The following is a 17,301-nucleotide window of genomic DNA, read 5'->3' as shown; positions in this document are numbered from 1 at the left end:
CAGGCTGGTTACTCATCAAGTAGGCAAGGATGACCCTGAACTCCTAATCCTTCTGCCTTTGCCTCCCAAGGGCTGGAGTTACGGGAATGGATTTCACATCTGGTTTATGTGGTGATGGGAATTAAACCTGGGTTTTTGTGTACAAGAAACAAGCATTCCGGCAACCTAGTGATATCCTTAGTCCCCAGCACAAATCTTGAAGAGTTTTGCTTGTGTACTGAGTGACAGATGTGTGAAGGAAGGGGGTGATGCAAGTGGTAGTAGTTACTGTTTGATAGCTGGTGTTTGATAACTGCTGGCACATCCAAATAGCCATGTGTATATGTAGCTCATTGGGCCAGTATTCAAAGCACTTAGAACAAGAATTAGAAAGAGTGCTATCTATGACGATGGAGGAGGTGATAGGAATCGTTCATCATAGTTTTTGTGACGTTCACAAAGGTCCTAAAATGATTAGCTTTGAACGTCAAAATAGCTATGTAAACATTTTAAGTAGAATTTCTGAAATAATAGGAAAAGGTTTCTAACTCAGGTACTAAAACAAAAGAATAAAAATGTTCAACCAATCTAGGAAAACTTTAAGACTAAAGGAACCACAAGGCACGATATGAGACAGGGAAAGTCCAAACTGACCAGAAGCCAGGAGACCTAATCTCAGACAAGTTAACTCACCTATTAAAAAGACACACAGTATAAAACTGTATTAAAGTCATTTGCCATCTGTTTTCAAAGGATACTCAATGTAAATGACAAAAAGGACAGAGCGCAGACCAGCCGTGAGATAACTTGGTTACCAATCAATAGAGACAGTCAATCAGCAGGCACGAGAAAGATGCTTAGGTTCCTGTGGACCCCAGATAGCATCTCATGGCAGCTTGGTTTTTCATCACATTTTGGTTCAAGTAAAACCAAATGTTTTCCAGAAGCACTTTACCAAGAATTGGGGACTTGGCTGATTGGAACTTTGAGCCATAATTTTTTTTTTAGCTTCTATTTTTTTTTGTTGTCATTTTCGACTGGAAAACTTTTAACTGTTACAAGGTAGAATTGTTTGTAATGGGACATAACTACCATGACATGCCCATTATTTTTTTCAGTTAACTATTTATTTCTGAAATGGTTTTTTCTTTTTCTTTTTTTAAAGATTTATTTATTATATATAAGTACACTGTAGCTGTCTTCAGACACACCAGAAGAGGGCATCACCAGGTCCCATTACAGATGGTTGTGAGTCACCATGTGGTTGCTGAGATTTGAACTCAGGACGTCGGGAAGAGCAGCCAGTGCTCTTAACCCCTGAGCCATCTCTCTAACCCCAAAATGTTTTTTTTTCAAAACGTGTTTTTGTGCATGTTTACGTGAGGTTCATATGCTATTTTCCCAGAGTACCAGAGTGATCCAGAATTCAGTTTCTAGCACCCACAACAAGGACCTGACACACTCCTTAGTTCCCTACATGTATGTGCACATAAACACACACATACATAGAAGATTAATAAAATATTTTTTAAACAGCATGCTACTAATACTCATGACTCTCGAAATTCTTCTTAAATTAAAAATATTATCATCATATAAATATTACTTAATAAACATTCTTGTGTCCTAATTTCAAAGGTTTACATTCAGAATTCCCTGAGTCCCTCAAATTTCCTTCCCCTTTTTGTTTTTTGAGATAAGTTCTCCTTGTAGCTATGGCTGGCTTGGAACTTGCAATGATCCCCCTGCCTCAGTTTCCCTAGAACTGGGATTACAGGCCCATTTCACTAGTTCTGTCTGGCTTCTTCTTTTCCTTAAAAAACATTAAAGCCCAAAGCCAAGTGTGGTGGCATCACCTTTAATCGCAGCATTTGGGAGTCAGAGGCAGGGGGCTTTCTCTCAGTTTGAAGCCAACTTGGTCTACATATAATGAGTTCCAAGCAGCCAGAATTCCATGGTGAGACCCTGTTGCAAAATGATGCAGACAGAATTAAAATGAATTATGTTATTTCCCCCTTCCCTTTCCTTCCTCCAGCCCCATTCATGTTCTGCCTCCCCTTGCTGTCTCTCAAATTCATGGCCTCTTTGTTGTTGCACGCACGCACAACCAACTTGTACCACTTTGTACTGGATAACCAACTCTTCCCCAGGAAAGACCATTTCCAATCTTCTCGGCAGCTATTTCCACTGTAGTTCTCTATTGGTTTCTTCTTCCATGTCAGCATGTCTGCTGATGTCCTTCAAGTCTTGTTTAGGCAGCCATATTGCTAAGGTGTTATGTGTATTGAGACGATTGCACAGATTTTCTGGACCTCTGGTTCTCACAATCTTCTCATCCCCTCTTCTGAGCCTAAGGTCCAGGAGTTGTGCTATAAAACTATGAATCAGTGTTGGGCACTCCAGGCCAGGCTTTTATTTTTTTATGAGACAGAGTCTCACTCTTAGTCCATGCCTACGGTGAAAAGCGGTCCTCCTATCTCAGTCACTCACCGAAGTGCTGGAATTACAGGCTTGAATTACAATGCCAACCCTTCCTACCTGATTCCTACCTTGTGACCATGTTGACAGGAGTGGACTTTTTGTCTTGGAAAGCATCTGGTTTTGGGTCTACAGTAACAGTCCCCAAACTTTTGGTCTTAAACTCCTTTTGCACTTTTAAATACTGCTGAGGGTGGAGGCATGTGTATATTACTAATAGTTCAGTGGCAAAACTTACCCCCCCCATATACACTTTAAGTGTGTTTTGCCTGCTTGTATGTGCAGCATGTCTATGTCTGGTACTCAGGAAGGTCAGAAGAGGGTGTCAGATGCCCTGGAACTGGAGTTACAGATTTGGAGCCACCACGTGGGTGCTGGGAACAGAACCCTGGTCCTCTCTCTGCAAGAGCAAGTGCTCTTAACTGCTGAGCCACCTCTCCACAAAGCCATTGGCTCTGCAAGGATCTCAATACAAGCTTATGTAAGCCTTAGCTAGTAATGTTTACAGCTTAGTAGAAATAAACACTGACCTATTCTAAAGCAAAAATATATACTAGAGTGCAGTCTGTTGTAATGGCATCATCACAGTCATGTGATCAAGAGAAACTACTGGCCACTAGAAAGTGACAGTGAAAAACGCAAATAAACAGTATTGTCAGTACAGCAGTTGTCATTAACAAACCATTTACTGGGTTTCTGAATGCACCCCAGCCCACCCATTCTTGCAGTCCAGGGATCCAAATGTGGATAGAAAAGTCTGGTCTTCGCTACTTAAAGTTATGCTTTTCAGACGGGCTAGGAGGCTCTGTAATAGCGACATTCGGAAGAGTGAGGCAGGAGAACTGCAAGTTGGAGCTACAGAGCTAGAACCGGTCTCAAAACACTAAAGCAAACAGTGAAGCTTGCCCCGCCCAACTTTAAAGAACAGCAGCTGGTCGACCTGCTCCGTACATTAGGACTCCCACTTCCCGGCATGCCTCGGGCGTGCGAGAGGCGTGGACAAGTACGCGCCCGCCCCCACGTGACCCCCAGGTCAACTGAGGCGGGAATCTGCGAGCTTGCTGCTGCTGGCTGGCTTCGTTTCTTTTGGGTGTGCGGTCCTGAACCGGCCTGTGCCCTCCCGGGAAACAGAAGCCCGCGGTACCGGAAGTGTTCTCGCCGCCGGAGCTCCCACTCGCAGCTCGGGTTCGGAACTTTCGGGTCCTCTCGTGGCGTCCCTTCCCGGCTTGCCCAGCTTCCGCTTCGAGGTTAAACTGGTCCCTGGCAGTGAGATAAGAAGCGTGGTGCAAACATGTCCCGGATCGAAAAGATGAGCATTCTGGGCGTGCGAAGTTTTGGGATAGAGGATAAAGATAAGCAAATTATCTCTTTCTTCAGCCCCCTCACAATTTTGGTTGGACCCAATGGGGCGGGGAAGACGGTAAGTCCTGAGTCGAGGGCCCCAGAAGATGTTTAGGGTGTCGCCTTGTGTGTGCGTGGGCCTCGGGGACCTCAGCTGGCCTGACCCAATCTCTCGGAATGTCGGAAGCCCACGCTTGCGCTCCGCCCTAGTCATCCACTTCATCCACTTCCCGGGGAAAGCCGCCTGCGCCCCTGCTTCCCAGCCCCGCCCCCTTGTCCCGAAGCCTAACAGTCACTCCTCACCTGTTCCCAACTGGATTCCCCATCACTCCCCCCCAAAAAGGGTTTTAATGAGAAATAGGTAACCTAGAGTTGCAAAACATGTCTAGTGGTAAAACAACGAATGAAAAAAATGCCTTATTGTGAACATGAAGTTGATGGAGTAACCCTTACACTGGAAAATTATTTTGTTACTTCCGAAAACTTGGGCTGTACGTGGTGACACACTCCTTTAATCCTAGATTGGCAGAGGCACACCCATTTCTGTGAGTTTGAGGCCAGCCAGTTTGGTCTACATAATGAGTTGCAAGGTAGCCAGAAATACCAAGTTGGGTATTGAATACCAGGAGGTGGACCATTTATGTGGAAATGTTACTTGACATTGTACCAGGTACATCCTTAGCCTTAGTCTCCTGGAAGGAAGACATAATGAAGTGCTTATATATATTAGCTGCATGTATGCATATTTTTGTTCTTTATTTTGGACACAGCATCCCACGTAGCTTAGACTTGACCTGGAACTTCTGATTTTCTTGACCACTTTCTAAGTGCTAGAATGGTAGGCATGGACCTCCACACCTGGCTGCGAATTGATATTTGTCATAAGCTACTGTGGTTCTCATAACTAACACAACTTTGTATTTCTTTAGACCATCATTGAATGTCTAAAGTATATTTGTACTGGAGATTTCCCTCCTGGAACCAAAGGAAATACATTTGTTCATGATCCCAAGGTAATGGTGTCTGTGAAGCTTTGTATCTTAAAAATTACATTTTTATAATTCTAAAAGTACTAGTTGCTTATCGTAGAGGACCTAAGAGTGGAAAGTGTGCAAAGAAGCTTATCTACAGTGGAAACACCCAGTGATAACCACTGTTATTATTTTTATTTTTTATGGGCTGTTTTACCCAGCAGAGATTGTAGTCCTGTCTAAAGATACATTTCAGGGGTTTTCCCCCTAAACATTGCCATACAGCAGCGTGAGGTTATTAAAACGTTATAGGGCTGGCAAGCTCAGGGAAATGCACTTGCTATGCAAGCCAGGGTTCAAACTTGTGAAGGCAGAAGGAGAGAATGGACTCCACAGGTTGTTCTCTGACGGTGTGCTCATGCACAAACATGCACGCACACAGACACACACTAATAATACAAGGGAAGTTTTGAGGAAAAAAAAGAAGCAAAACCCACTATAATGAATTCTTATTCTTGGTGTGTGGGATGTTTCAGTCTTGTAGACTTTTTTTTTTTTAATTTAGCTGAAGTCTTTTTAGTTGGAATCTGTGATGCTATATAAATATCATTAATAGTTGCAGTTAGATTGCTTTTAGCTTTTCACTATAGTCTACCATGATGAAAACCTTTGGGAAGCACTGCTTGGAATTCAGTGTTTTTACTACAAGTGTGTATACAGCACATTAAGTTTGCCTTATGGGTTTTTCTTGTTGCATATTTATATACAAGAATGTGATTTTATTTAATGCTACTAAATCCCAGTAAGGTGTTTATTGTTCTTTTTTTTTTATTGGATATTTCTTTATTTATATTTCAAATGTTACCCCTTTCCTGTTTTCCCACCTGTAAGTCCCCATTCCATCCCCCTGCCCCTTTCTTCTATGAGGGTGTTCCCCCTCCACAACCACCCCCTCTTCCCACCTCCCTGCCCTTATTGTTAAATTCTTTTTGCACTTGTAAAACCATGTCTTTGTGTATCTATAATTACACTTACATATTTATATTTTAGTGTATCAGAATTTTATTTATTATACAAATTAAATAGGTGGTGTGCTGTGCATCTGTTAATACATATACACACTTGCTGTTTTTACTTTCTGTTAATATTTCATTGAGTTTTCCCTCAATGAAAACCTCTGCAGGGTTTTTGTTATTTGCTTTAATATGAAGTCTCACTGTATAGTCCTGGCTGACCTGAGACTAGCTGTGTGAACCAAGCTGACCCTGAATTTAACAGAGATTGACTTGCTTCTGCCTCCAGCCCTAGTTTATTTATCCTGGTTACCTGTACGTCATTTAAGTAGCATCATTAAATGTGACTTTAAACGTTTATGTAAGCTTGGGATGCTGCCACAAGTCGGTAATCCAGCAGTCTAGGAATAGAGGCCCAAGGCTCAGGAGATCAAGGTCAGACGGTGCTACATGAGACCCTGTCTCAAACGAACAAAGCCAACTGGTTATGTTTTTGACAAGATGACACAACCCTTGACATACCTGGGAATGAGGGAATGAGGAATTGCCTCTATCTGGTTGAGCATAAGTTAGGAGTAGCTCCCCACACTCACGTCTGAGTTTAGTAAGCTAGAGATATGATCAGTCACATATTTTCTTTCATACCAAAATGTGTGGATTGGCCTTAATTGATTTCTTTATCTTAGGGCATTTCAACCCACAAGCCAGCCTTTGCTACCCCTTAAAATGGATCCAGCATTTGTCCTGTTTGTTCCGTTAGCACCACTGCTTTGATGCCACCACCAACCGTAACTTGAGCACTCAGTGATCCCCTAAGGTTTTTGTTGTTTTTTGTTTGTTTGTTTCTGCCTGCACTCTTGAAGTGTTCTCCAGACCAGCCAGAATTACATAGAGAGACCCAGTCTCAAAAACAAACACAATTTTTTTTTCTTTTGCATAGCAAACAACACCCCCACCTCCCCTGTATTTATTCAAGAGGAAGCTAGTTGCTTGAAGTCTGGGAAGACTTCCATTCAGCGTCAGTAGGGTGCAGAGTCCATGAAATGAAAACACGCTGAGTATATCAAGAACTTAGAGGAGCAAAGTAGTAAAGGGAGAACTAGAAAGCCCAGTCAAAGTTAGAAGACACTAGGTTTGGTGGGGCCTCAAATGCTAGTGCCTTCCTGCTGACCCGTATCCTTCACCAGTTGTTAATCCAAAGAGACAGAAGATTTTGAGCAGAGAAAACACACCATCCGAGTTATGCTTTAAGGAGTCAGGCTTGCTGACAGAAGACTGTAAGTGACAAAGGTAGGTGGCAGAGACTGAGAGGCCTGTGACAGACTGGTAAGATGTATTGGTGATTTTGTTAAAGTAGTAGAACCAGTGATACTTAGATTTGGGATTTGACCTGAGGGCAGAGCCAGCGGATGAGCCGATGTTCTGCATGATGATGTAGAGAGCAGAAGCATGAGTGTGGCTTCAGGGTTTCTCCTTGAACAAGTTATTAAAAAATCAAAAAGAAAATTAGGAATTTCTGATAGGCATATAGTTTAGTGCAATTACTATTTAAAGCCTCCAGATCAAATAGGAAGTGAATGGGGCTTCTAGGCCCGAAGCTAGAGTACTGAGCTAATGTGTTTATACATCAGGAAGAGGAGCATGCCGCCAGCTTCACTATGTTAAGTGATAGGGTGTTTGGGTATATGGAGCCATTCACTGCCCTCCACAAAGCCATCCACAAAACCAGCTTCAGTGATCAGGAAATCAGTCATTATTTTATGATTCTTTTTTCTGTAAGAGGGCAATAGCTAGGAGTTTTTCTTGATGAGGGAGGGCTTTTGTTAGACATTGTTATTAGTGCTTATAAAAGTGGGAATACGACAATGTACAGGCCAGTGACAATGACTGGCCAGAGGGCAGTGAACACCGAACAGAGGGGGCTGCAAAAAACTGCATGATTTTGAAAAAAAATCAGTTAGGCTGTATACTTTCCCAGTGTGAAATTCATATAAAAGTGGCTCATTTTGAATGAGAACTTTTAGTGGTGTCCCCCTCAATTTTGGATAAGCAAGGTTGTCAGTGCTCTTCCTTTCTGATAAAAACAGGCTGATGCTGCTTACAATAGTGTTTTTCTGTTTCCCATCAAAGGTTGCTCAAGAAACAGATGTGCGTGCCCAAATTCGCCTGCAGTTTCGTGATGTCAATGGAGAGATGGTACTTGTGCAGAGGTCCATGCTTTGCAGTCAGAAAAGTAAAAAAACCGAATTTAAAACCCTGGAAGGAGTCATTACTAGAATAAAGTAGGTACTCACTTTGGACTTGGAGAGGTGCTCACACTGGTCTCAGGGCCTGAAAGCCTTTCTGTAACTATCACTTTATTTTAGGGGAGTGTATTAACTTTCTTTCAGTAGAACTTTGTTTTCCTTTTTGAGACAAGGGCTCATACTTTTTAGCTCAGCCTGGCTTGGAACTCACTGTGTAGCCCAGGCTGGCCTCAAACTCATATGAATGCCCCTGCCTCAACCTCTTCAGTCCTGGGGTTACAGGTTTATATCTTCACATTTGACCTCAGACTTGGTGTGTGTTTGTTCCTTCCTTCCTTCCTTCCTTCCTTCCTTCCTTCCTTCCTTCTCTTCTTTCCTTCCTTCCCGCCTGCCTTCCTTCTTTCACCTTTCCTTCCTTTCCTTGTTTGTATGTTTTGTTTGTTTATCTATTTGTTTTGGGGCATGGTCTCTCTGTCTAGCCCTGGTTGTCCTGGAACTCACTCTGTAGACTAGACTGGTCTCAAACCCAGAGATCCACCTGCCTCTGCCTCCCAAGTGCAGGGATTAAAGGCATGCACTTGCTAGGCAAGCACTCTACCACTGAGCTAAATCCCCAACCCCTGTTTTGTTTTTTGAGATAAGGATCTCATGTAGTCTAGGTTGGTCCCAAACTTCCTGTGTAGCCAAGGATGACTTCCTGATCTTCCTGTTTCCACCTCCCAAGAAAACCTTATAGGTATGCACCACTACATCTAGCAAACTTTGTGACAGCCCAGGCTGGCCTCCTCCTCAAAACAGTCCACCTGCATCAACCTCCCCAAAGCTAGGATCTAAGTGTGAGCCACCCCAGCGGCTCACCTACTTGGACTTTTAAATATACTAGTTTGAAATAGTTATACGTAATTGTACTGATTGTCAGTATAGACGGGAAAGGTGAAGGATCAGAAACACATGTAATGTGGGTTAGAAAGTGGGTTTCATCACTTCTCAGCCTTTTGTCTGAGATCACGTGTAGATAATTGTTATTGGGGCTAGGGAGATGGCTCTGGTTCAGAGTGCTTGCATTCTCAGAGGACCTAAATTAGGTTCTCAGCACCTGCATCAGGATCACCTGCTTCTCAGAATCCCCTTACTTCAGCTGCAGAAGATCTGATACCGTCTGCTGGCAGCCAAGTTCCTGCACTCTAGCTGGTTTAAATTAATTATTTAGAAGTCCAAATGTGGAGACTAGGAAGATGCTTGCAAACAAGTGTAAGGACCAAAGTTTGATTCTCAGCACCTATGTAAAGGTCAGATGAGGTCATGTGTGGCTGTAATTCCAGCTCTGGGGAAACAGACAGGAAAATCTTGGGATTCTCAGTCAGCTGAATCAATGAACTCCAGATTTAGTAGAGAGACCATGTCTAAGAAGAAAGGGGGGATTTGAGAAAGACACCTTGCATTGTCTTCTGGCCCCCACACAGTTGTGTGCCCATATATACATTAGACCACATGGACCAGAAAACATACTACTATATTATTTTTCATTCTTGCTTTCTTTCTTGAACTACCTGTTTTACATAACCTTCTCATCAGTGACCTTTTTGACCACAGAAGGGTTGGCTTTTGTCCTCCCTGTTGCGTGTGTTTGAAGAAGCCAGAGTTCAGCTTTGCTTTGGGTATGGTTCTTCAGGAGCCATTCACCTTGTGTTTTGGGACATTGTCCTTTTTTGACCTGGAGCTTGCCAATTCAGTGAGTCTGATGGCTTGTGAGTCCCAGGAGTTCTGTCTCTGCTTCTTCAGCACCGAGATTACAAATGAGCCTTCTTCCATGGGTGCCAAGGATAAACCACTCGTCATGCTAGGTGGCAAACACTTCACTATTCACTGCCTTCCTAGCACTAAGTTTTCTTAGCATGAGGAGGCGATTTTAATGAGCCATGGAAAGGGCAGTTTTGTTTTGTACAGACTGGCGTGGGCTCAGTTGGTAGAGTGCTTGCCTAATGTACAGTGGTCAGTGTGGTCCTGAGCACTTCATAGACTGGGGGTGGCAGACCCTAGAAATCCTAGCACTTAGGAGTCAGGATAGGACAATCAGAAGCTCAAGGTCATTCCTGGTTGCATAGTGAGTCTGAGGTGAGCTTCACATAGATGAGACCTTCAAGAACTGGAAGACTGAACAACACAGTTAGTGCCTCTGCAGGCTCCTTTCACTAACAGCCTTGATTCTCACTTTCTGTAGGCACGGTGAAAAAGTCAGTCTCAGCTCCAAATGTGCAGAAATCGACCGAGAAATGATAAGTTGTCTTGGGGTTTCCAAGTCTGTGCTAAACAATGTTATTTTCTGCCACCAAGAAGACTCAAATTGGCCTCTAAGTGAAGGAAAGGCTCTGAAGCAGAAATTTGATGAGATTTTTTCAGCAACAAGGTTTGTAAGTGTGCTGCTGAAGCTGCGATGTTGTGTAGTCTTGTTTTACTTTAGGAGGCTGTGCTTGAGCCAGGTCCTTGTGCCAAGAACCTGGGCTTCACCATGAGTTAGTTACACCTCCAATCTGGGCCATGTTGTTTCTGTTTTTTTTTTTTTTTTTTTTTTTTTTTTTTGGTTCTTTTTTTTGGTTCTTTTTTTCGGAGCTGGGGACCAAACCCAGGGCCTTGCGCTTCCTAGGCAAGCGCTCTACCACTGAGCTAAATCCCCAACCCCGTTTCTGTTGGTTTTATTGGCCAGGCTGCCCTCGAACTTCTGTGTTCAACTAGCATCTGGAACATTAGGTGAACACCACTGTGGCCAACTCGATGCTGTTTTATAAAAAAATAAAAAGCAAAGAGGGTCAGCACACACTATTCCACCAGGTGGCAACCATTAGGTACATTTCCTTTCCGTTTTCTTGTGGCTGAAAGTTTGTCTGAGAGGAAATATGTAAATTTTTTTTCCCTTAGTTCTGATGTGATAAATTTTTTCCAGGTCATTAACTCTAAATGTAATATTAATGTTTGCATAATATTCTACTGTAATTTACTTAGCCAGAAATTTTACCTTTTTTCCATATCTTCAAAGGTACATTAAAGCCCTAGATACGCTTCGACAGGTACGACAGACACAAGGTCAGAAAGTAAAAGAATGTCAAACAGAATTGAAATATCTGAGGCAAAATAAGGAGAAAGCTTGTGAGATCCGAGATCAGATCACTAGTAAGGAAGCCCAGTTAGCATCTTCACGGGAAATTGTCAAAGCCTATGAGAATGAGCTTGAGCCATTGAAGGTAACTGAATTTTTTTTAATGGGCAAATTAAAACTGTATGTTTATAATATGTACTATGATTTAATGTAAGTATTTGCTATAGGGATGGGTAAAGCCAGCTAACTAACATTTTCGTTGTTATACCTCTTTTGTGTGGGAAGAGTACCTAAAATCTATTTTCTCAGCAATTCATAAGTATACAATTTACAAGTACACAAATGTAATTAGTTACTAGTTATATTTACCATGGCGTGCACTAGCTGTTACCTAGCATACAAAGAAGAAATCCCCTTTGTCACTGTTCTAGCATTTACCCCTAAAGTACTTGTTTGTTTGTTTGGTTTTTCAAGAACGTTTTTCAGTGTAGCCCTGGCTATCCTGTTAGACTGGACTGGCCTGGAACTCAGGGACCCATATGCCTTTGCCTCCTGAGTGCTGGGATTAAGAGTGTGTCGTGTGTCACTATTTCCCAGCCTAATTACCTTTAAAAAAAAACATTTATTTTTATTTTATTTTTAAAAACATTGTTTTGCCTGCATGTCTGACTGCACCATGTACATGCAGTGCTTATGAAAGCCAGAAAAGGGCATCTGATTCCCTAGACCTGGTGTCACAAACTGTAAGTCACTGTGTGAGTGGAGCTACTCTTAACCACTAAGCCATGTCTCCATCCCTATAAAGTACCCTGTTTTTATATGAACTTTGAGAGCATGTATATTTCTTTAAAATTATGAGATACTAAGTTTGACTGAAGTCTTAGGTCTGCATTTGATGGTCAGTCTTTTTTATTAGTTATTTTGTCTTTTCAATAAAGGCTCTTTCTGTGTATCCCTGGCTGTCCTATAGACCAGGCTAGCCATTGCAGGCCGCTATGCTCTATGCTCTGATTCTCAGTGCTGGGCCTAAAGGTGTGTGCTTAGACAGTTGGTCTTTACCTTGCCCGGAGAGGTTGGATTTGAGTGAGTGGTTGGCACAGGTCTGAGCTGTCGAGCACTGCTGTAGCTAGACTTGACTTTACAGTTGTTTTTCTCTTTTGAAATTTTCAAATTGACAGGTCTTTGTAGAGAACTTCTATAATTTTAAGGGCATTCTTGACATTGTACAAAATTTGGAATTCACCCCTATATATGTAAATTAGTATAGTTTTCTAAACCGTGTGTTGTTGTTTTAACCAGCTTACAAATTAGCAGGTTTTCTTAAAGCATTTCCTGTGTACTTGGTTTTGGTTGTTTCTTGTTCCTACCTTCTGGGCTTTAGATATGTATCTCTGAGGCGGGACCTAGCCATTTGCCCAGGCTGACCTTAGAATCCTAGTCTAGGATCAAGGGATCCTCTTCCTACCTCCTTCAGAGCCTAGAGGAGGCCAGCAGCTGAAAGCCTTCAGGAAGTGCATGCATTTAGTAGCATTTACCCAGTATGTCCTGTGTGTTGCACATCCATACTTCAGTTTGCAGGCTCAAGGAGGATCAGCATTCCAGTCTTACCTCCCAGTCTTGTTTGGTCTTTGAGTCTTTAAGATGAGCTTTCATTTTGTCACCCTCAATAAACAGTTTGTAATTCTCTTGCTCCCCTTCTGATCCCAGGGATTACAGGTGTGTACCACCACACCAGCATGGTCTATGCAGCTTTGCCCAAGTTAGTTAAGTCTTCTGACCGTGCTGCTTAGCTTGTGGTCTTGTAGTCAGAGAGAACTTAGAGTAGCACCTAGGACTGTCTGGAACACAGTAGGTGTTCTTCAGTGATGTTATTTGTAATATTACCTTGCTCAAATCTCTTTCATTTAGCTACATTAAACACTTCTGGGGATATAGGAGGAATCAAAGTGAAGGACGCTCCTGTTTGTATGGTGATTACATATACCCACTAAGGAATAAAACACGAGAGACATTACTAGTATAATTTACTTTATTTTTATGTGTGTGGGTATTTTGCCTGTGTGCATATCTGTGTACCACATGCATGCCTGCTGCACTTGGTGAGGGGAGGCAGAAATATTGAATATTCAAGGTTGTCTTTGGCTACATAATGAGTTTAAAGCCAGTGTGGACTGCATGAGATTCTGTGTCAACTAGAACAACAAGACGTTGGCGCTGTAGCTGTAGTTCAGTGCTAAAAGCTTGCCTATCATGTTTAAAGCCCTAGGACCATGCTTTACCATTTCATCATCATCATCATCACCACCACCATCATCATCATCATCATTGTAATTAAAAAAGTAAACTAGCCATTTAAGAATTTTGTTCTTAAAAATGTGGCATTTCACAAGCTGGATTAAAGGCTCAGCAGTTAAGACAGCTCACTGTTCCTGTGGAAGATCCAAGTTCAATTCCGACAGTCCTTTCAGACAGCTTACAATTACTTTGACTCTAGTTCCTGGAGATCTACCACCTGTCCCCTTGGGCATGTACACAGACACATACACATGTATAATAATAAATCATCTCTTGGTCTTCCAAGATCAAGTGTAGAATCTCTTCTTATCAATTTAGCATAAATAGTTAAAATGTGTCATTTCACACCATAGCCGTCAATGCCTTCTGAACAAATGACTTGTGTAGAAGCTGGTGAAAGCAAGGTATGTGCTTCATGGTGTCCTGAGTGCTCTACCGTGTTTCTAGTGACTCTTTACAGGCTATATCAGCACTAACTGGTGGTGTCTTGTTAAATGGTCTGTGCATAACTGATGTCCCTTTCTAATGATGTAGGCTAGAATGGATCCTGCTCATGTAGAATATACCTTTACTTTCAGAATCGCCTGAAAGAGATTGAACATAACCTCTCTAAAATAATGAGACTTGACAATGAAATTAAAGCCTTGGATAGCAGAAAGAAGCAAATGGAAAAAGATAACAGTGAATTAGAACAGAAGATGGAAAAGGTTTGTGGTGATAAATTTTGTTCTGTTTGAAAATTCATGGATTATCCTAATGGACTGCGTTTAACCCCTTTCGTCTCCACACTTTCGGGGAGAAGTAAATCTGAATCTTGACATTTGTGATACCTCTATCAAAATGGCTATTGAACAGAATCTCCATTGTGTTAGGGTGGTTGTCGTATTAGTACATTAAAGCTGTCTATTTTGGTTTGACACAGGTTTTTCAAGGGACTGATGAGCAGCTAAATGACTTGTATCACAATCACCAGAGAACTGTAAGGGAGAAAGAAAGGCGCTTGGTAGACTGTCAGCGTGAACTGGAGAAGCTGAGTAAAGAAGCTCGGCTCCTCAACCAGGAAAGAGCAGAGCTGCTTGTGGAGCAGGGTAAGATACAGACCTTACTTGGCCTTTTCCCTTCTAGAACATAGATTTTCTGCACGAATGAAGAACTGCCACAGAGTTAACACTGAGAACATCTAGTCTCAAAGGGCTGTGACAGAAGCCATCATAGGACACGCTAATAGCTAGCAGGTGCTCTTCTTGAGGTGACCACCTTAGATTAAAATCTAGGACAGAACTCAGGTAGGCAAGGCCCAGGAGGAAGTCATTTTAGGAAATATTCCTGCTACTATTATGCTTTTTCTGTTATTATTACACATGTAACTATCACTAGGTATTAGCCCACCCTTTTGAGCAAATCTATGAAGATGTACTGTCTTGTAGTGATGCTATATGGACAAATAGATGACTTCTTAATTCTTTTTTTTTTTATTTATTATATTTATTATATATAAATATACTGTAGCTGTCTTCAGACACCAGAAGAGGGCATCAGATCTCATTACAGATGGTTATGAGCCACCATGTGGTTGCTGGGATTTGAACTCAGGACCTCTGGAAGAGCAGTCAATGCTCTTAACCACTGAGCCATCTCTCCAGCCCAACTTCTTAATTCTTAATGATGATCCTATAAGAATTCCTAAAATTAGCAGTATTTATTAAGCTCTTCTATAGTGAGACTGCTATTAGGTCCTTTCTGATAGTCAAAACTGCAGTGAGAACTCTGCCAGTCTCACATGTGTCAACAGTTAATGCTTCTGATAGTAAGCAGACATTCTACTACTCAGAGAACATTCCAAGAGATTGCAAGACCATTAACCAAGGGGACTGGAGAGATGGCTCAGCGGTTAAGAGCACTGGCTGCTCTTCCAGAGGTCCTGAGTTCAATTCCCAGCAACCACATGGTGGCTCACCACCATCTGTAATGGGACCCGATGCCCTCTTCTGGTGCATGTGAAGGCAGATCACTCATATACAAATAAATAAATATTAAATAATGAAAAACAAGACATTAACCAAAGGTAATGGAAAGGGAACTAACAATTTATTTTAGGTGCTAGGATGAAAGACAAAATATTGACTGGGTTTATCTATGCAAAACCTCACTAATAACTTAGTTATGGTTTTTAACTCTCAGTGGGCTGTGACAAGTGATGATGCTTAGTTAGATGCTCACTCCTGGTGGATATGCGTGTATACATTCTCTGTTGTAAACTTCTGTTTCAGTTTATGATTAGAATTTATGTGTGAACTTGTGATGAACTTTTTACCATGTGATCATGTGTTCTGAAAGTTGTAGACGTGCTGAGGGCCAAGAGTAGAGGGTGAATTTTCCCTTATCCCCCTTTTTCATTCATTCTATTTTCTCTCTTTTTCTAGAAAATAGGAAACTTTTTACAACTTAGAAATAGACACTAAATTCAGTTTTCAAAGTGTCCCTTTTTCTTCTTGCTACTTCTGACTTCCAACTATCAGGCTAGAAGTTAGAGCTGCACAGTTCCTGCTGAGATAGAACAAAGGCCACATTACTTCATCCCTCACTGCTAGGCTACAGGTTAATTGCCTAAACCAGAGGCTTTTAACCCTCAGAAAGAGCAAGAAAGTGTTCAGGACTTTTTAGAAGTTATCATCAGCATTTAAGTGTAGTTAGAAAGCTAGAAGGTCCAGAGACCATCAGTCTTTAAAGCCACCCCGGAGTCCTACTCTGTATCCCATTTCAACCCACTTTGCTGAGAGGCTCCTGACAGGGCTGTATAGTGTGCTTCCATTTTAATAATATTCTGAAGGGTCAGAGTTGAGGACCTAGTGAACAAATTCATGGTTGCTAGAGGGAATAGATAGAAGAAGGGACAGGAAGAAGATGGCTGTGCTTATGGTTACAGAACAAGAAGATTCTTACAGTGTTGAAACTGTTTACTATCTATACTGTGTTTGGCTGTATGAGATAACATGGGGTAAAATTATATAGAACTTGAGGTTGGAGAGATTGCTCAATAGTTAGGAGCACATTGTGCTCTCCAGAAAACTTGCATTTGGTTCCCAGTAGCTTACCGTCACCTATAACTGTGGTTCCAAGGATCTAATGCTCTTGTTTCTCTGGCACAGACTCACACAGGAACACATACAAACACCTAAACAAAAAATTTAAATCTTAAAAAAAAATATATGAAATTTAATGCATACAATGAATGAGTGCAGATAACACTGGGGAGTTTGGATAGGCCTGATGGATCATACACTGTTAGTATACCAGTTGAGACTATATGACAGCTTTACACAGTGTTCATTAGAACAAGCTGGGCAGAGCTTATAAAGATTACAGTTATTTTTTACAACTGCATATAAGTTTACTTTTACCATGACTTTTTTTTAACTTATTTTTTTAAAATAAAGGTCGTCTACAACTACAGGCAGATCGACATCAAGAGCATATCCGAGCCAGAGACTCACTGATTCAGTCTTTGGCAGCACATCTTGAATTGGATGGTTTTGAGCGTGGACCATTCAGTGAAAGACAGATTAAAAACTTTCATGAACTTGTGAGAGAGAGACAGGAGAGAGAAGCTAAAACTGCCAGCCAGCTCTTGGTAAATATCTTGAAACCCAGGTTTGCTGTTTTTTGTGTCAGATTCACTAAGTGATCCTATAAACTTTTAAAGTGAACCCAGTTTTGTAGCATGTTTAGGTGAGTTTTAGGCTATTAGGTAGAAAAAAACTTTTAGAATTTTTTTTAATTTATAACGATAAAATAGGAGCATAGTATAGATCTGTGGTTTTATTTTAAGTAAAGTTAATTTTTGAGGATAATTGCAAGAATGTTTGTTCAGTTACTAATCATCA

General features: G+C 41.5%; 1 protein-coding gene across 1 annotated transcript in view; it reads left to right on the top strand.

Moving 5' to 3' along the window:
- Nucleotides 1–3,594: 3,594 nt before the first annotated feature.
- Nucleotides 3,595–17,301, top strand: part of Rad50 (RAD50 double strand break repair protein) — a 51,926-nt gene continuing 38,219 nt past the window's right edge. Inside the window, exons 1-8 of the mRNA NM_022246.2 lie at nucleotides 3,595–3,877; nucleotides 4,728–4,811; nucleotides 7,913–8,064; nucleotides 10,250–10,435; nucleotides 11,063–11,267; nucleotides 13,996–14,124; nucleotides 14,340–14,505; nucleotides 16,855–17,048. Of these exons, the coding sequence (NP_071582.2) occupies nucleotides 3,749–3,877; nucleotides 4,728–4,811; nucleotides 7,913–8,064; nucleotides 10,250–10,435; nucleotides 11,063–11,267; nucleotides 13,996–14,124; nucleotides 14,340–14,505; nucleotides 16,855–17,048 (1,245 nt within the window). The 5' untranslated portion in view covers nucleotides 3,595–3,748. The remainder of the gene's footprint in view (nucleotides 3,878–4,727; nucleotides 4,812–7,912; nucleotides 8,065–10,249; nucleotides 10,436–11,062; nucleotides 11,268–13,995; nucleotides 14,125–14,339; nucleotides 14,506–16,854; nucleotides 17,049–17,301) is intronic.

The sequence above is a fragment of the Rattus norvegicus genome, chromosome 10 (assembly GCF_021556685.1).
Source record: "Rattus norvegicus strain SHRSP/BbbUtx chromosome 10, alternate assembly SHRSP_T2T, whole genome shotgun sequence".
Lineage (NCBI taxonomy): Eukaryota > Metazoa > Chordata > Mammalia > Rodentia > Muridae > Rattus > Rattus norvegicus.
This window is presented reverse-complemented; position numbering and strand designations above follow the sequence as displayed.